The sequence below is a fragment of the Vipera berus genome, assembly GCF_964194415.1.
Source record: "Vipera berus genome assembly, chromosome: 2".
Classification (NCBI taxonomy): Eukaryota; Metazoa; Chordata; class Lepidosauria; order Squamata; family Viperidae; genus Vipera; species Vipera berus.
In genome coordinates this window covers 31,432,733-31,453,814 of record NC_138203.1, presented here as the reverse complement: position 1 = coordinate 31,453,814, position 21,082 = coordinate 31,432,733, and the positions used below count along the sequence as shown (strand labels likewise).

The 21,082-nt window shown below is 36.2% G+C and overlaps 1 protein-coding gene across 1 annotated transcript; it reads right to left on the bottom strand.

The window, feature by feature from the left end:
* Window positions 1-1,615: 1,615 nt before the first annotated feature.
* SLC30A5 (solute carrier family 30 member 5) lies at window positions 1,616-20,526 on the bottom strand. Its single transcript, XM_081315551.1, has 16 exons — window positions 20,238-20,526; window positions 18,603-18,725; window positions 17,897-17,963; window positions 16,288-16,373; window positions 15,353-15,440; window positions 15,145-15,232; window positions 12,796-12,872; window positions 11,835-12,005; window positions 10,074-10,362; window positions 9,022-9,230; window positions 7,401-7,558; window positions 5,926-6,055; window positions 4,429-4,654; window positions 3,512-3,738; window positions 3,273-3,401; window positions 1,616-2,501 (listed from the first exon to the last, which is right to left on the bottom strand). Exons 1-16 carry the CDS (start codon window positions 20,318-20,320, stop codon window positions 2,331-2,333), a joined length of 2,322 nt encoding a protein of 773 aa, XP_081171677.1. The 5' UTR covers window positions 20,321-20,526; the 3' UTR covers window positions 1,616-2,330.
* Window positions 20,527-21,082: the final 556 nt, after the last annotated feature.

Here is a 21,082-nt window from a genome sequence, read left to right as displayed (position 1 = left end):
AGGTTACTTATATAGAAAAGCCAGGAATTTTACTGTCTCAGCAATGGTGTATGTTAAGCAGAGATAAAGCTAGTCTCCAGGTAACAAACAGCACAATCCCAGGAATGTCTCCTCAGAAGTAAACTTCAGGCTGGTTTATTCCCAGGTGAAGATTGGATTCAAAATTTAGGAATGTTAAAAGCCTTTGGTAGTCAATATCTGCCATTGTCAATGTATGACACCTGTTGATTTTATGATGTCATTAAACTGCTTTTATGCAGCTATTGAAGCAGTTACTTATGTTTCCAATAAGCAATTGTTATAGTGGCTGAGTTGTGGAGGAATGTTAGGCTGTGTAAGGCTGTTATCAAACCTCAATGGGTCGTGTAGCTGTGTGAGGAAAAACATCTTCACAGAGTTTAGAATAGATCAGGGGTAGGCAACCTTGGCTCTTTTATGACTTGTGGACTTCAACTCCCAGAATTCCTGAGCCAGCCATGCTGAGGGGAAGGGAGAGGTTGCCAAGCTGAGTCATGCTGGCTCAGGAATTCTGGGAGTTGAAGTCCACGAGTCATAAACGCCAAGATTGCCTACCCTTGGAATAGATAATAAAACTGTTGAAGGACATCATACTGGGACAAAAGACTCCCTCCAGTTTGAATAGAAACAAGTAATGATCATGTTGAGGTTTTTATCTTGCTGGTCAAAAGATTTCTTCAAATTGAGTTTGATTTCTAGTAACTATGTAGAAGTATTCATATAGTTTTATTAACAGCAACATCAAAATGCTTGTCAGTGCTTGCTTTTAGACGCTTAATTTTCCAGCCTAGTCCACTGCCCTTGGATTTCTTCTCATTCAGGTCCAACTGTGCTATGGCTGTGATGGTGGTGAATCAGGTTTGGTAGATGGTGGCATCTGCTGTAATGGCTTGGCTTATAATAACTCAGTTTGCTTACCAAAATATTGTGTTGGACTCTTAGAAACTTTATTTACATTTGTCACATCCATTTAAGTCTTGTATTCTTCATTTTAACACAGAATGGAAGTTAAAAGTGCTGGATTGTGCTAAATACCTTTATCTTTTTTTGGCATTCAAAGATACCAATACAAGCAGATTCAACACTGACAAAATGTTGTCTACATATTTGTTCAACTTTCATAGAATGCTAGGGAAGACAAACTGCATCTTATTAAGCAGAAATGTGGTTCATTATCTTAAAAAGGGAGATATTTAAGGTCAATTTTCAACTAATATATATAGACAACTGCCTCCATTATTTGAAATACTAAAAGGGTCAATTATATTTAAGGGAAATTAATCCCTTAATGATCTCATTCTTGTTACATCCGAAATGAAGAAACATCTTTCCCTATGTTCTCTTTCCAACCTCACCATCACTTATTCTGCTTGTTTTAATATGTTGTCATAGCAGGTATTGAACGTCTAAATATTCTATGCCATTTTAGAGGAACTTTGTAGCTCCTTAAAATTCTACAGAAAATTCAATTCACAGTATCATTTTTTATCTTGATTACTATAATCAGAGACAAATGACTCAAGGCAGAAAAATCAATTGTCACTGATTTTTTTTTCTAGTTTTAAACCTGTAGGTTATACAATAATTTCACTAGATATTTATAAAAATTATATTTATTTTACAGTGGTTCAAACTAAAAAACACAGAAGTGCAAAAACAAAACAAAAAATTTCCCTCCTGATTTGTGGTTACCAGGGTTTTTTTCCTTCTAAAAAAAATTAATTCACCTGACAGTATTTCTATAGCAGAATCTATTTTCCTTCATCTAAAAAGCCATCCATAGAAAATAAGATTGTATACAGAAATGGAATATAAAAATGTACATTTGTATTTAATGTTCTTAAAAATATTTGCACTCAATGTGTAAAAATACACATACAGCAGCAAAGCTTCAAAATAATTTTGAAGACTATTTTTTATGAAGTCTGCTAATTTCCTTTTGAAAGCTTATGAAAACAATTTTAGGTTGCAATGGAAGAGAATTTTTCATTATTCCTCTTTGGGGAAAGTGTACAATACATTTGTGCTCATCCACATTCATATACCAAAATCAGTTTTAATAAGACACCAAATACAATATTTTACATTGCCATTATTTTCACATATACAGCATATGTTCTAGGTGTCCCACATTTTTTATAAACCTCTTGATCCGGCTATATTTGGATGGCTGATACAGGAAAAAGATTTCACCCATATTTGGGTTGACGAGGTGCTCAAAACACTCAAGACATATATTATAAATCCATCTATGTGCAAATTCTCTTGATGAAATAATGAAGATAGTGAAATCGACAGATGTGAACTCCAAATTACATAATGTAAGTACCATCTTTGTAGTACTTCATTGATTCCATTTGTTTTGTCATTGCAAGGACATCATGGAACCCTGTACTAAGGCCGGACATATGCTGAAAATAAGCTTCTTTTTCCACCTGGATAGTCAAATTGTTAACACCAGCATCTTTGAGAACAGCTGATACCTAAACAAAAAATGAACAGTAAAACATTTAACTTTTCAGAAAAACTCTCTCTGAAGATCTTAGCAAGACGACTGTTCTTAGGCAAGAAATACTACTCTGTCACCTACATTGTAAATCTTTTGCATGTAAAAAACATATTTTCTTTAAAAGCTTCTTTCTGGACAGCACAGGAATGATTTGTCTCAGCAAGTCTAACAAAACCTACAATGAAAGCACACTGTGCCCAAGATGCTGCAATTTCAAGCAAAATTGGAAAAACAGCAGGGAAATGAATTTAATTTCCCCATTCCTATTGGAACTCTGCAAAGTTGTACTGATAAATCTAGGCATATTTTTAATGAGGTAGGAAGAAATAGAAAAATAAGTGCATTAAGCAAACAACATATGTGTTATACTTATTTTTTTAAAATGCATAAAATGGGAAAAGTGCTCCACAGTTCCATTTCTGTCTCATCTAATAGTCATCACTGCTACACCTGTTAGAAACTTCTGGAGGCTTGGAAATAACTTTGAAAATGACCAGACCAAGATTACCTTCAACAATGCACATAGGGAAGTTATATGCCAGACATGTTAAAATTACCTACCAGTTTAAACATTCTACTAATTGAAGACAATGAGCAACTTTTAGAAGATGTTATCACAAAGATCCTTTTTAGCTTATTAGACATACCATTTGGTTGTACTATTGGTGACTCACATTTCACTAGTCTAGAGAAAGTCATAGGTGTGAGAACTGAGGATTCATGAAGAATGAACATACTAAGCTACCTGTTGTATAATTCTCTGTTCCATTACTTCTGACATTACTTGTACATGTATTGTGCCTGCCACTACATTAGCAGAGTGACACCAGAAGTGAGGATCTCTATAGGAGATGACACCATCTATGTTCTGGATCTGTAAAAAAAATATTGCAGGATAACCAGTAATATTCTATAATACTGTTCAATATTATGCTTCTCCAAAGAATGAATTTGTATGAAATTATAGGCAATGTTACTACTAACCTTTTCTAAAGCCATGTGCAGATCCTTTTCATGTTCTTGAGGCAGTCTCAACAAGAGTACCTGGCAAGCATCTTTTAGTAGAGGGATAACACTGAGAAAAATCAATGTAGCAATAAATAGAGAACAGAGTGGATCAGCTATCAACCATCCAAACTGTTGAATGAGAATTGTTGATATGATAACACCAACACTGCCAAGGGTATCTGCCAAGACATGTAGAAACACTCCTGGAGTGGTAAGGAAACACAAATCATTAATACCCTTAGCAGCTTAATGTTATGAACAATACAGATAAGTACTCCTATCAAGTAGTCCAATCAATTTGTATCAGATTTAAAAACCTGATATCCTAAAATACTTTCATGATCTATTTTTTTAAAAAAACTTTATTACATTTGTATGCCACTCAACCCCCAATAACTATGGGCAGATACAAGATAAAAAAACACAGTAAGAAATAAAAATAAAGAATAAAAAATAGCAAAGATGACAAGAACTGAACAAGAAAAAAGCAAACAACAGACCCCACAATTCAAGGGGGTTTGCCAAAGCCTTTATTTTATATGTGATTAAAAAAACCCTTTTACAACCCTATAATCCCTTAATTCGGCGTAGAGACTGGGAGACTGAATGGAGCTGAGTGTTTACTGGCTGGATGCCCTTCCTGATGGAGGCCTTTCCTTATAATATATTATCTTACATGTCAGAGGTCCCCAAGGGACCGGTTCCATGGAGAGAGGGTTTTCTGTGGACCGGAGGGTGTGTGGTTTCATGTACTACTTGCATCCCATGGATGGGGCTGTTTGTTTGCACGGCCTGGTGCTGGTCCATAGACCGGCGGTTGGGGACCCCTGTTATATGTCATTATATGGTAAATAAAAACTGAACTCATAAAAAATCCATTGCTTTCTACTTACCTCTCATATTGGTATTCATGTTGCCTCCTAACAATCCATGCCCGTGTCCATGATTATGAGTGTGCCCATAGTCATTGTGGGAATGGCCATGGCCATGACCATGGCTGTGATGGGAATGACTGTGCTCATGCGCATGACATCCTCCTCGAGAAGGCCCATGGGAATGGGCATGGCTAAAGGCGCAGATACCAACAAGGTTTACTATCAGTCCTCCAACTGAAACAGGCTGCATGAAGGAGAACAAAGAAATCTTTATACCTTATTTAATACCATTAACTATGCCTAAGAAAACAAAGCCTAAAGCAACTTCCCAAAGTTGTTATCCTCCACTGGACTTGGTTCTATAGATTCCAGAATTCTTAATAAAAATAGAATGACTATATTGCAGCATAAATAATAGCTTTTGTATTCAGAGAATCATGATGCTGATGAAACTTAGCATCATGTAATGTAATGTTATGTAATTCTCAGGAATAAAGAATCATACAATTTTTTACTCCGCACAACTAAGAAACAGATGGAAGAGTGCAAGACTGTTATGTTTAAAGTAGTGCTATGTATGAAATTCCTTAGCCATATACATGTTCATTGTTAATATTAATCAGAGTTTAATGCTAATTATGATTTGGAATCAGTTAATTCCCTTTAACTATCTAAATGATATATAAATGTACCCTTGAGAACTCTTAAGAACAGTGGACCAACAGTCAGGCTTGACTGATTGATTCATTCATTTGATTTACAATGGCCACCTAATCACAGTGCCTCAAATAGGTAACCTGAGGTGGCATAATATATAGTAGGATGGCGGTGACTCTGGCACATAAAGGCTTTCTGAGTTGCCGGCTTCAGTTCTACACTCTTCCCGCCACTTTTTCTCTGAAGGAAAAGCATCTTTGAAAAAATTTAATGTTGAAAATTTTGAGGCCAGCTAAATGTAACCTATTTTCACTGTCATAGGAAACTTCTATGAACTTAACAGGATTAGAAATGCTTGGAAAAGTGAATCCTGTTTCTACTGAATTTTAAAAATGCTTTAGAGCAGGGCTTTTCAATCAGTGGTACGGGTACCATCTGAGGTACATTGGCACCTGGCAGGTGGTACATGACCATCCTAGAAAAGTGGTAACAGGGGAGGGGAATGAGCTGAACTGGTGGCAGCACCTCACAAGCCTGAGCGAGAGATGGCTGGAGCTGCAGGGCTGTCAGGGCTCACCAAAAGCGCCAGGATCAGCTGTGGCTTGGGGGACACTTTTTTCAGTGGCACTGTAACTTCGAACAGTCACTAAGCAAACTATTTTAAGTCGAGGACTACCTGTACTTCATCACTTTTTTTCCTTTTTTTTTTGGTCATCAAGTTTTTGACACCTTGCTAGGCAACTGGTGGTACTTGGATGTTGCCATATCCTAAAAGTGGTACAATGGGTGAAAAATTTGAAAAGCCCTCCTTTAGAGCAGTACTTTTAAAGATAGTAGAAAACAAAGTTACAAACTTACAGTCAGCATATTTGTATCTATATCTGGAGGATCAACCAGTCTGGCCACCGACTCAGTGAAGACAAAGAAAGCTATTACCATGAGAAAAAGGCCGTTAATAAAACCTGAGAGAATTTCCACTCGGCCAAACCTGTAATTGAGAAAACAAATAATAAGACTATAGACAAAATATACTGAGATGTTCTGAATATGCTGAAATTCCAAGCTATTCTGAGAATCCAAGATTTCAAATAGTCCTTGCTTAACAATGCTAATTGGGACTGGAAATGCCACCATTTTTTAAACAGATTTTTTTATTTTATTTTGAAAGTTAAAATACAAATTCTAACCGCCCTCAACATACAAACAGAAAAGCAAACAAAAATAAACAAAACATTTAAAAATGTGCAGTAAAAAGGATAAAAGACAAAAACACATATACATATATTACCTCCCGATTGATTACTGATAAATATACTGCAACAATATTAGTTTCTCCCCTTGTGAAGCAGGATCACAATTTAAAAACTTCTACATCTATTTACAACCCACTTGGCCTATCCTCTATCTACTATACATAAAAAACAAAGTAGTTAACAGGAAAATCAACAGCAAAGTGAAACTTCAAAGCCCTCTGTCAACAATCTGGATAACTTTCTTCTTTGTAAAACAGAATGGCAAAACCAAACTTGAGACTTTATCAGTCAGGTTCCAGATGTTCTATAGAAAGCTGGAAGGATTCTTTCTTAATGCCCAGAGCTGTGATACAGGTATTATTGTATCTTGCTAGTATAACTGGAATCTGATGAAGAATAAGACTTTGAAAAGTAGCAATGGTGTTTACTTATAAAACTTTTCTTTGAGTGCCCTAATTACTGGAACTTCAAGAAATACTTGGCAAAGTGGTTATTCCTATTTTTCTCTTTCCTCATTATGGTGGCAATCATAGCTATCTGAGGAAGCCCCCATATGTTAAAGCAGTGGTCTTCAAACTTGGCCCTTTTATGACTTGTGGACTTCAACTCCCAGAATTCCTCAGCCACTGTACTGAGTTATTATTTTTATTTATTATTTCAGTTTCAAAGTTGTTCTACTCCATAGCAATTCTGAGCAGCTTGAAATAAAAAAATTAAAAGGAAATAAAACACACACACACAGTTGACTAGAAGACAGAACTAAAAAATAAAAAGAGGCTCAAACACCATCCTAACTCAAGGCTTTGGACAGGAACCAGGTATTTAACACTTTGTGGAAAATTAAGTGTTGGGAGTAGTATGCCTCTTCTCCTGGTTTGTAAACCATGGCTTAAAAAAACTTAAGTGTTTTATAACAATACAGAAATTGTGATTATTCAAAAACAATCTATCACTGTTTACTTTAGTGTAAACTGAGCCTTTCCGTTATATTTATTTGGTTTAATTTACCTGTCTTTTTAGTCTCACATCCTTGTCTTTACATCCTTTAAAAAATCTTTATAATTTAACCAGTATACATACCCATAGGAGAATATACGGGTTGCTTTCCATCTAGTCATCAGCGCTGCAAAGAGACCCATAACTAAAGCTGAACAGTCAAAAAGCATGTGAAACCCATCTGAAATTAATCCTAGACTATTGGTCCATACACCATAAAATAATTCTATAAATGTAAAAGCCTAAAAAAAAAGTAAAAATTTAATTTTATCTTTGAAAATCAAGCACATTTTAGTATTACATATCTAAATTTGAAAAATTCATACCTAGTGGGAAAAATATATAAAAAAGGTTCATGTACTACTCTACAAAGTATAATCTGGAAGAAAATTATATTCTGAATAAGCTTTTCAAATGTTTGTTTTTATAAAAGAAAAAATTATACCCAAGAATGATTAACAACAACTATTAAAACAAGGATGCAGAAAAAGGTTTCACTCCTTGTCTTTTGAGCCATGATGGTGCAGTGGTTAGAATGCAGTATTGCAGGCTAATTCTGCCCACAGCCAAGAATGTGATCCTGACTGGCTGAAGGATGACTCAGCTTTCCATCCTTCCGAGGTTGGTAAAATGAGGACCCAGATTGTTGAGGGCAATATGCTGACATTTGTAAACTGCTCATAGAGTGCTGTAAAGCACTATGGAGTGGTATATAAGTCTAAGTGCTATTGCTATTGTCTTTTGCCTTGTAGTAATTTATCTAGCTTTTAAAACAGTCCACTGATCCATTATTTCTTTTCACCGTGACAATTTTATGCCTAAACATTTAAAATGCACAGTGTAAGACAGGATCAAAAAAGTTTTTTTAACAAGGCTTTTAAAAATGGTTGGGTAATGTGGCCAAGAGAACAGCTAAGAGAAGAAAATACCATCCTATTTTCAGGAGGAAACAAAGTAAATGCTAACTCCAAGTCAATCGGGTCTACACAATGGGATGGAACTCCTTTTTATACAGTTTTGGCAGTTGCAATTTTTGGGTAAGACTAGATATTTTGGACTTTGGGGACAAAGCTTGGATGAAGCTGATTGATATTAACTAGGAGCATATAAAAATAGTGGAAAGGAATCAAACACTCTTACTTTACTGTTTCCTGCCCACACCCACTTTATAACCTATGAATAATCTCTCATGCCATATCACTGAGTGCTTTTTTATCATCAGTTTCAAAAGCAGTTGCCCTTCGAATGAGTTCACAAGTCATTTACATGGTTCTGTAAAACACTGTCATTAGTTTTACTACTGACTAAATGGCCTGGAGGAACGTTGTCCATAGGGTCGCGATGGGTCGGACACGACTTCGCAACTAACAACAACAACAACAAAATGGACAACTGAGGTCTTTAAGGATATATACATTTTTGTGAAATTAACATCCATACGAAAATGCAGAGAAATAAAATTAGTCTCTGATTGCTAGGAAACTTCTAAAAATGCAATGCCTATAACACAAAACAAGTTATCTATGGAAAAACGGGCTTCCTTGAGAAGCTTTCATTAAGATGCAGTGTTTTATTTAAAGTTGTAATGCTGGACTATATGACCAGTGCAGGCCCTTCCAGAGAGATTTACATTAAATAGAGGCTTCTGTTTTATTCTCTCTCTCTCATACTTACACAGGGTTAACTATTTTAAAGATAAGCTTACCAGATTTAGGCATAGAAAATAAAAGATCTGCCTTGAGTCAGACTCCTCAAGAATTTGCTTCAATGATTCTTTAATAAATCGAGGCAAGGACTGAGAGCTGTGTTGTAAAGCATCGCCCATAAAATTGTACAGTGGTATTCCTTCTGGCGAATAACCAATAAGAGTGCCTTTCTGCCCTTTCCGTGTTGGGGATGAAAGAATATTGGCAGCTGAAAAGAAAAAAAAATACTTGTATCTTACACGAAATACAAACACATTTTAAAAAGTTTTTTTTCCAGAGACTTAAGACTATTCAATATTAGTTCAGTTTTATATCACTTAATCACAATGCATAGGATGATACTGTTTCTTTGTGCTTCAAGTTAAGCCTCATGATGATATTGAATTAATTAATATATATGGCCACCATCTCAACAAATGAGTCAGGGTGGTGAACAATATTAAAAAGGTGAAACAAAAACATATACAAAAATTAAAATACACAGCAGCTGAGAAGAACATAATAATTAGCAAGGCTGGGAGATGGGTCTGAGCACTAGATTTTTTTTCAAAAAAAAACAAAACAATAACTAATCACTCATCTAGTAAGAAACTTCAAATTCAAAAAACTAATTTATTTCTGAAATTTAGCCTATGGACATGTTAACCAAGCAAGATTTTCAAATGAGATAATTCATGCAATTTGATAGGTTATGTTATAAAAAATGAAGCAAGAAATTTCTTTCAAAGAAGATCTAGAAACTGTAAACCTAATAACCTTGTCTTCATACTGCAACAGAATAACCAACAGGGAATGGCTTTGCGCATGTGTACACAAAAGTTCAGGACACTTAGTGTAACTTATTACTTTAAAATAAACAATGCAGCTCTCTGTAAACCAAATCTCTACAGAAGCAGTAGTGATGATTTATAGCTAGAAATTTCAGCACAGTATTTGGGAAAAATAATGCAAATGACTGCATTTATATATTTTGTGATATCAAGGTCTTTTATCAATGCATGCAAATGTCTTGAACAACACTTCACATTTTTTTCAAAAAAGTCATACTTACATAATATAAAGAAAACGGCACTGACCACCACTCCTCCAGATATGACATGCTCTGTAGTTTCCTGGTGTGCTGGTTTGTTCATAGCACGAAGCTGGTTTGTTATTGGATGTGTCCAAAAATTACCAAAAATTAAAGCACTAATGAAAATGGGAAAGGATCCGTAACGGGCACATTTTGATACTTCCATCTTGACAAAACACACAGATTCTACATAGAAGTCCAAAATTATGACGAAAAAGATTATACTTAAAAATGGCATGATGAGGGAAGGCCATGATTCTACTTTGCTCTGCAATCAAAATATGCAGATATGTAAATGCAGGCAGTAATATTTAAATGCTGTTATATATTATTGAACAAATCTATTTTTCTTTACTTTTGAAACAACACAAATTAGCATTTTATGATTTGAAAAGAACATTGTGTACTCAGAATCTCTTTAACGGTTCAGGAACCTACAGTATATTAAGAGAAATAAATATACATTGTAAGGAAATATTTTGTGAGATCAGATTAAAATCCCTGAGTACAACATTCATGACAAATCTCCAAGAATTTACTCTAGCACTCTCTACAGTACTATGCTCCACAGTAAATCCAGAATCTTAACTGATCAACTTTCCAATCAGAAAGCCAGTTTGGATTAGGTACCAGGCTAGAAACCAGGTCATGAGTTCTAGTCCTACTTTAGGCACAAAATCAGCTTGGTGACCTTAAGCCTTTCTCAGCTCTAGGAATGAGGCAACAGCAAACCACTTCCAAAAAACCTTAACAAGAAAACTGCAGGGACTTCTCCAGGCAATTCCCAGAAGTCAAGAATGCCTTGAAGGTACCCCAACACTTTCCAATTATAGCCCATTAGGTTTATAAAAATATACTGCTCAAAAAAATAAAGGGAACACTTAAACAACACAATGTACTGTATTTAATAGTAGGATGTCTTATCTTGTGTTCCCTTTATTTTTTTGAGCAGTATATTTAAGGAAAAGGTAGCAAAATTCATAAAATTGTAAAGGCAATGTTCTTATAGATAGCAAGAAATTGGATTAAATTGAGGTTATTAAAAATGAAAGTGAGATTTAGAATGGTGAAAATCTGCTGGAATTATATCAGTTTCAGAAAAAAAGTGGACTATAGTTGCATTTCTAACAGACAAAGCATACTTAGTATTCACCTATGTCTTCATAATTTAATCTAATGATTACTGTAGTATTTTCTGTGTCAAGCTGTAACACACTGCAGGAATCTGCTCCTTCAAAACCTCTTTCCCTTACACTGAACAGGATGTGTCAATCTGGTTCTGCTTTGATTGCCCCCTTCCTACCTTTATGGTGAAGGAAATGATAAAGGTGGGATAGTCATACCAGGAGGGTGTTTTTATTTTATCCATTTCGTTCCCTTTTTATTTGGGAAACGAGAGAAGTGCAAAAAGCCACTTCTTCTAGAGAATATGTTTCAAGATGGAACTGCAGAAGTTTCAATCCTGGGATCCCCAGTCTTTTGGGAAAGGCATGGAGCAGACAAAACTGCCTCTCCAAGAGTCACAGCTTGAAGGTACTGACTGCATTAACAAAGATGACTTAGATCACGGGTGTCAAACTCGTGCGTCACCAACTTTTTTTGTACTGCTGGAGCTGGGATGGGTGCGGCCTCCGCATGATGCAACTGGCCTGCAGGCCGGGCAGTTTGAAACCCCTGACTTAGATATAACATTTTGGCATCAGAATGCTTTCTCTTTAATAGTCAAGTGATGCTAATTACCTCTGTTGTCAAAGACAAAACAATCACCCAAGGGCACAGAAGGAGAACTGAAACAAGATGTGATAATGATTGAAGGCGTTTGGCTCCACCAATATCTACTGAGAGTTTTCGGGAAGCTGTGTGAAATCCAACTTTACAACACAATGCTAATACAAGCAAGATTACTCCACCCTACCAAAAGAAGAAAAAAAAACAGAAAGAAAAAAGGCAGACTACAATTAGCACTCTAAAAACCAAATGCTCAATATTTCTTTAAGTGTATCTCCATGAATAAACAGTACATACTTTAAATGTTTCTAAGAAAGCAGAGGAAAAGATGTATATAAAATTTCTGACAGCCCCCCAAATATGTAAACAATTGATATGTACCTAATGATATCCAAGTTTCCAGTTTCCTAAATCCAAGTCCTCTGCCTCCTAACATATTGTCATTATGATACAAATACATAAAAATGACTGCAAATGGGGGGGGCATTAAATCAAAAATTATTTGTCAATGCTCTTGCAATATACAGCAATTGTAAATGTCTATGGAGATTCTCAGTCATCCAGGTCATATGGTAGTTATCCCAAAGGTGCTTTTTCACATGGCAACTGGACTTTGTTTTTCTTTGAAGACATTTCACTTCTCATCCAAGAAGCTTCTTCAGCTCTGCTTCTTGGGTGAGAAGCGAAACGTCTTCAACGAAAATCAAGAAAGACCAGTTGCCTCATGAAAAAACACCTTTGGGATAATGTAATATCTTTCTACTATGAAGTAAGCTATCCTAAGTATAAAGGGGGTTTCCTCCAAGTAAAAGATGATTGAAAAAAAAGTTGAAATAATTCAGCAGGATTATTTTAACAGAATTAGTTAAAAGTATATTAATAGTACTTTTTTAAAAAATACGTCTGATAACAGTAACCCATTAAAAGAATTTAATAAGCTTATTAACTTTTCAATAGTTCATTTAGCATTTACCTTATGATCTGCAACTCCTAAGAAAGTGATAACTGTATAAAGCATATGGGTTAGAGCACTGTCGTGATGTCCTTCAGCTAAAAATTTTGAAGTTCAGGAAAATTCTGCAATAGGACCTTATCCCTCACTCATTCAGGCCTACATAACATGAACTACATTCTGATTTCTATTAATTACTTTATTGAAAAAACTTAACGAAAAATAATCCCTATAGTGAAAAAATGTTTCATATGATTTTTGGAGGATAAGCTGAGCAATACTCAATCACAAACGACTGCCTTAAAGATGAAAAACAAAGGAACAAGTAAGAGAACTTTTTAACTATCTGGGGAAATATTTTAGAATTCTTTTGTTCATGGTATACTTTTCTTTGGTCTTGTTTTTCCTTTTTTGGTTTTTGTAAGTGTTGATGTTATATTATTTTGTTAGCTGTTTATAACTATTCATGTTAATTGGTTGACAGCTCTTAAAAAAACCTAGATAATAGAACACACATTGGAAACATTATTATTATTTTTTTTATATTTTAATTCCATTTATATCCCGTCCTTCTCCGAAGACTCAGGGTGGCTTACAAGCTTAGCAGTAGCCTTCATTCTATGTATATGCCTGCTTATTAGGGCTTTCACACACACCCCAAGCGGCATTATTACAAAGTCAGCTTATTGCCCCCAACAATCTGGGTCCTCATTTTACCTACCTCGGAAGGATGGAAGGCTGAGTCAACCTTGAGCCTGGTGGGGTGCGAACCTGCACTAATTGCAGGCAGCTGGTGTTACTTAAGGAGGCATTAGCCCACTGCCCCACCAAGGCTCTTATTAGAAGATATATGTTAAAATATAAATAACCATTTTCAATTTAATGGGAATTTTTTCAAAGTTGAGTTATAACCTTTAGACTGTAATCTTATAGAACAGTCTAACATAGGCATGTCAAATTTGTGACATCACATGATGTCGCGCAACGTATCAAGACTTTTTTCCCATTTACGGCAATGGGGTGGACGTGGGTTCAGTATGGTGTATTCAGCCCACTGGCCGGCAGTTTGACATGCCTGGTCTAACACTATCAATTCCTTCTTGTTCCTTATTTTTTATTCTTACGAAAGATAATGTTCCATGACCTCAAACAGAATGCATATCTATTAGAATGCATATCTATCAACAACCTAATCTGTAGACATGCCAAAAATCTGAATCTTGATTTATTGAGAAAGCTGGATCATTATATTGCAGCTAGTGAATGGCCTCTGAAGGAGAGTTGTGTGCTTTATGTTCTTAAAGGGGCAGTATTATAGTAATTATTTATGGAACCAACTAGAATCTAATTTTATATTCGTGGTCAACAGTGTTGAACACCTACAATTTTACTTCCTGGACTTAAATGTTTTTGAGAGGCTGAGGTTCATAAAATAACAGGGTAGCATACAAGTGGGCACCAATATTTTCTGGGTGTTTGCACGATTTTTTTTAAAAAAACTGATTTAGATAAACCTTGAGTTATGACAGTAATTGGGGTTGAAATTTCCATCACCAAGTGCTGTGGTCATAAAGTGGGATGTCATGTGACCACATTGTTTAGCAACAGCAATCCCTGTTGTTGTGATTAACCAAATCTCATCAGTCACTAGGCAAGGATCCACTCAGATCCAAGCAAGTCCTGGCTTGGTTCCTTTTGGAAGCACCCTTGCAGTCCTCAATGCAGGCAGGTTGCCAAGCACCCAAATTTTGATCATATGACTACAGGTGTGTGGCAATGGCCATAACATTTCAGGACCAGGCATAACTACCATTTGTTCAAAAGTGCCATAACTTTGAACAATCGCTGAACAAACTATCATGTGAGGACTAGTTCTATACTTACTTCACTACTGTTTTCAGCTGTTACCTATCACAAGATGCTGGAAAACTGTGCTTTCAGCAACTATGGTGAGAGAGTTATGATCACTGTAACAGCTGTTTTCACAAGCTGCATGGAGCCCTGGGAAGGTAGGTTGCCACCTGTGACCTAATGCTTAATTGGTGTTATGATGCTTATCTGCTGCTGATTTTCCTAAATGTCTCAGTAGCTTTCTGGACTGACCACAGCATTCTTTTGACCACCCTTAGGAGGAACAGTGATGATGAATTTCCAACCATTTTTGGTAAACAGAAGGCAATACTGAGTGGCTGAGAGATTACCTATTACCTATTGCTATTACCTATTAGCAAGTTTATTTCAGAGACAGTAATTGAATCGGGCACAATTTCGAACAGAATAAGTACTTCACTTTTTGCAATATGTTAACAGTCTCATGTTAAAATTAAGCAGTTAGTAGAAACTTTTCTATTATAAAATCAGAAAGGATACGGTGTTCTGCAATTTTAGCCATGAGATCATCATTATCAAAAAGCAGTAGGCAGACCACAGCAATTATAAAAAATGCCACACCTCTAGTCTGGGGGAAAAATGGAGAAGTTGGTTATAAAAGGAGACAAATACTCTGACTAACAAACTAACAAAGAAACAGGTAATAGGAAAACTTATTACATAAAGTATTTTGTAAAACAAATGATACCTTTGCTGGTCCTCCTTTGGAACTAGTGAACAGGACACTGAGTAATGAAATGACAACTATATCACTATGTTCAAAAATCAACACAGTTCTGCAAAAGAAGAACACAGCATATAATTTTGTAAGACAGTAATTCGAAAGCCTGAGGCTCAAACACTCAAACAACATTCTGGAATTCTTCCTACCAACTTAATCAGAACAGTTGTTGCAGTACCGTCTCATTCTTCTCATCTGTCTATAGTTGGGGGTGGGCGATACAGTACTTCCCCTGCAGTTCTGCAAGGCACAACAGAAATAAAATTCTGCCTCTCCCTCTGGTTTAATGATGAGCTACATATTAATAATTTCATCTATATTTTCTCAATAATACTTTGAAGTAATCTTGCACAGAATAAGTGCAAGTCCTACCCTTGAAGGACCCCCCCTTCTCCATCACTAAATGGATCAATTTCTGAACAGAGAGGTATATGATTGCACTGAAGGGAGGGGTCTAGGCCAGGGGTAGGCAACCTCGGCTCTTTTATGACTCGTGGACTTCAGCTCCCAGAATTCAACTCCCCTGGTCTAGGCTAACATAACTGTTTCGGCTAGCATAAAATTATGAATTCTAGACCTAATATACTGGTTTCAAACTAGTGTAAGAAAAAATGTTAAAGCTTCTCCAACTGTATTAATGCAGGTTTTAACTCATGGTCTAGGAAGTTGATGCCACAATCATGGACATTTTGGGTATCTCAGGCTGTTTTAAGATATTGTATTGTAATCTTTTAGTTTAGCCTGTTACTGTTACCATGACTGGGTTCAAATACTGCTAATTTGAGCTAATACTGATAATTGGAAGTTTTGTTTTAATGCTTCTGTAGGACTGGAGAAGGCCAACCTATATAAACGAGATTTGCACATCACATTTTTCATCGATAAACCCACAATATATTTACCTTAGTGGTCCACACAGAGTGAGCCCAAAAAACCACAAGAATGATATTATACAACCAACAACAGCATGTTTAATTATTTTGATCCACTGGAAGAGAAGAAAAATGCATGAAGATTCTTATACTCAATTCTGAATCCAAATCATTGTCTTAAAAAGTACACCCAATGTTTTGTTAGTTAACCCTGAAATATACAATTCAATAATTCATATTTAAACAGTTTTAATACAATTGCAGAAATATACAACTTTGGAGGCCATTTGATGCCTACTAATTTCTTTTCTCTGCAATATCCAAAGCTCTATAGGACTGTGATACCAAACTTTACCATCCTGAGAAAAATATATAAAATCATGTTAATTTTTCACTGTTGAACTATTGTTTTTAAATAGTGAAAAACTCCAAAATCTCCCCCCCACACAAAAGAACTGTAGAATTCCAGTCCTTATCTCACTTAACAAAATAATTTCAGTACCAAAATGCTATACCCCCAATCTAGATTGAATGAATTCATTATTATCTAGCAATTAAACTCAGAATACTGGTTGCTAAATTTTCTCACAAAATCCTGCATACAACTTCTTCCTAGAAGGACCCCAATATTTTAGCTTTCAGGAAGGCTTTAAAAAGCTGGCTCTTGCCCCAAGCGTAGGGAAAGGGTGAGGTTAGAGCCAGAAGATTGTATTTGTTGGTGATGTACTGCTTTTACTGTTTGTTGTTTTTATTTTGGTTTTATTGTTGTGAGCAACCCAAAGTTGTGGCACTTTAAATAAATGCATGAAAATAAAGGACACTTCTACATGAAATACAGATAGTCCTCGACCAAATTGTTATTGCTAAGTGAAACATTTGTTAAGTGACTTTTGCCCCATTTTACAACCTTGCCTGTCACAGTTGTTAAATGAATCACTCAGTTCTTAAATTAGTAACATGGATGTTAAGTGAATTTGGCTTCCCCATTGACTTTGCTTGTCAAAAGGTCACAAAAAGTGATCACATGACCCCTCGACACTGCAATCATCATAAATATGAGTCAGTTTCCAAGTGTTTGAATTAATGGTCATGTGTGAAAAATGGCCATGTCACTTTTTCAGTGTCGTATCTTTGAACAGGCACTAAATGAACTGTTATAAGGTGAGGACTACCTGTAATGGCAGCTAATATATAATTTCTTGAACTGACAATTGAGCTTCTTACTGAAGAGAATGGCATTTGGTCTTGGATTGCAAATGTAACAAAGTATAAATAATGTAGAGAACTAATATTTTGTTTTCAATGTATTTCAATAGGCAACCTGATTATTTCAATTCTTAACTTTTATAAACTGTGCAGAGACAGAAATATGCAAGACACAATATTTTTAAGCTTTCCAAAATGCATTTTCCAATGCAAATCATGAAAAATATCTTGAATCTTTCATATGATTTAATACAATTTTGGGACAGTTTCTGCAATACTACAATTAATTTCCAACTGAAATAAGCATTATATCATTGTAATTCCATATGCTATGTTCTGATCTATACATATGCACAGCTTGTCTAAATACTTTAACAATCCCTTTAAACAAGTTCATATAAAAATGATCTCTGTAACCAAAAGTCTTACACACCTGATGCTTAGTTACTGGTTTTCCAGAAGAAAATGGTTTTTGAATCAAAATCATAAAAAATGCAGATCTGTACAAATACAAAATCCTGTCAGTCAATGACTGCACTTTAGAAAAAAAAATCAGTGCCTACATTACATTTATATATCCTATAAATTTGGCTATGTCACTTTAAAGCATTCATTTCACAGAATAAGACAAATCTATCGTTTCTAATCTAGAACCCAACAAATCTTATTTCATGTAGGAATTAATATGGATTTATAGAAAGCTACAGAAAAACAGCATTCCTGCTTTATTTATGCATTTATTTTTACATATTTAAAAGATATGTAGAAATAAACTTATAAATACATCTGCAACAACATTTTCACCAGCCAGTCAAAAGTAATTTGCAAACATATTTCTTTTGACAATGGTCTCAACTCTAAATTGATGCTAATTATTTTAGCAAACTACTGTTGCAGACTTTTAGTGACAAAATAAAATCATTTAATTGCAATGACCTGACTCACTCAAACAGTGACTAGAGATGGTTATGAAAAAGAATTAGAATGACGGACTATGCTTGGTAACAGGAGGCCATCAATTTTCAAACAGTCCTTTGATTTCAACAAGTCTATGATGACGTCCACCTCCCCCAGGAAAAATGTTTACATACAAATGATAATAACAAGTGCTGAAAAAAAAATATCAAAAGTCAACTCACCCAAGTTTTACAATGAAGATAAATTGTACAAGATGAACTACTTTCAAGAGATCATATGATTCAAACAATCCTAGAGCCTTCAAAAATTTAGTTAAACATAGTAACACTATATATTTAGTCAGGCTGAAAAGAAGAAAAAAATGTTAAATGCTAACTTTTCAATCAAAGCTATACAATTATATAAACATATTTTAGATAAGTTAACTTTCAACTTTCAATTCTAGAACAGAAACTACTGTAAGGTCATAAACATTTTTACTCTTAGGGAAAAATCAAAAGTAAGCCAATTAAAAAACTTAATTACTTAACTTGTATATATTTTAATGGATAACTGCATGAAATTGTTTCTGATCTATAATGCCCAATAGCTAATTAAACATTTAAGGTGTAAAATGCTAAGAGAACTAAATGTGCCTAAGGCTTTATTTATACTCTGGAATTATATGCTTTAAGCATAACTGTACTATCCATAAGGCATTTGTTGATCAAAATACTATCCCATTTTTAATTTCTTTGCTTTACTTTTGAAACAAAAGATGCATGCTGGATTGGCCCAGCGCAGCAGTGCTAATAGCAAACATTTACTATTAGCAAATAATATCCCACTTGCATATTTATGGCTTTATAGTGCAATACAATTTAATATGCATGCATGTGTTATATAAAACCAAGACACTCAAAACTGTAAGGAACCAGTTGACTTCTACAATATAGGCTAAAGTGACAGATAAAAATGAGATACTGATTCAGTCTCTAAAATTCAGCATGTTCAAGTATGGGAAATTAAGGTCTGTCCAGGTTACCATCTGATAGATAATACACTGACTTTCGGACAGAGAATAAATTGGTAAATTTTACCTGCTTATCAGCCACAGACTATTTGCTAGGGTTTTATTGGGGTCTAGGATAAATGAAATTGTTTTTGACAAATGAAAGTATATTAAAACTGAAGTCTGAATCTGGTTCAGTGTAAGCTTTAGTGTAAAAGGACTGTTGCTATTCTAGGTGAATAGTGATGTACCACTAAAGGAAATTGTGCATCTATATCTTTAACTGGGGAGCCAGTTTGGTGTAGTGATTAAGGCATCAGGCTAGCAAAAAGGAAGCCTCTGGGTTTTAGTCCAGCGTTAGGTATAAAGCCATATGGGAAGCTTCTCTTAGCCCCAGCAAGAAGACCATGGTTAACTATTTTCGAAAACATCGCCTAGAAAGCTGCATAGCCTTCTCTGTCTCTCTCACACACAATCTTTTTTGCGGAGAAGAAATCTAGCAGGTGTAGGTTAACATAACGAAACCACAGGTGGGAAAGTCCAGTACTGCTGCTTGTCCCCGTGGCTCTCACCGCAAGGAACAAAGAACCTCTGAGGAGGATACTGAGCGCCTAAATGCCAAAGTCTAACGTGGCTTCCACTTTTGTAGCAGAACAACGACTCCGTCGCCGAGTCTTCCATAGAAAGACCTGGCTCCAAGCCTTTGACTGCTCTACAGTGGAGACGATAGCACGTTAGCCCGGCTGCAGGCGGCGTCTCGCCAAAGGACCTTTATTCCCTCCCAAAGAAACAAGAACCCTCCTCGCAGGCTCCGCCTGGACCCGCTCGCCCCCCTCGGCTAAACGCTCCCAGGACGGTCAGTTACCGGGCGCTGGGCACATCCACGGGCCCCAGCCGCCCGCCTCTGGCCAGGGCCTCGCTGCTGCTCCCGCTGAACTCTTCTTCCATTGCCGGCTCTCACGCCCGGCCTCCTCAGCCGCCACCGTCGCCACCTCCGCCGCCGTGGGGCCTCCTCATCCTCCACGGACTGAGTCGGGTGAGCGAAAGGTAAATGACGGCCGGCAGCAGGCCTCAGCCCGCCGCGGAACAGGAAGAGGCCGGTGAGCCAAAAGCCACGTCCTCAGTAGCCGCCGGAACTGCAGAGAAGCGGAAAGGGGAAAGCGGGGACCGGAACACAGGAGACGCTCGCTGCTCAACTTCCCATCTCTTCCCCCGTTCCCGACTGAATGGATTCGCCCATCAGGGCTTTAGGAAATGGTATGAAGCAGCGCCATCTATTGGCGTATATCTGCATCGTTTTCCTCCTGGAATGATGCTTTACAGTACAATATTTATGTCCCTTTTATCTGGAGCAGATTCTCTCTAATCGAGTCCTTCAAACACGGTCATGTCATATTGTTGCTCCTTGTAACCCGGTATTATTTAGTTGGCTATATGGGCTTAGATTTAGAATGGAAATCTGTGGCCTTCAATTAATGACATATCACAGTTCCCATAATCTGCAACTGTCTGTGCTTGAATTAGAAGCTTTCCAGTGGGAAAATACTTGTGCTGCTGTGGGCTGTGGCTTCTCCCAATAATTTATTGGATTCACTTAGAATTCTCAGATAAAATAAGGTACAAAGTTGTAGTCTAATAATAACTCAGAAGCAAGTTCCAAAGACTTCATGGAATAACTACACTGGATTGCAACCTAAAGTCTCCTATAAG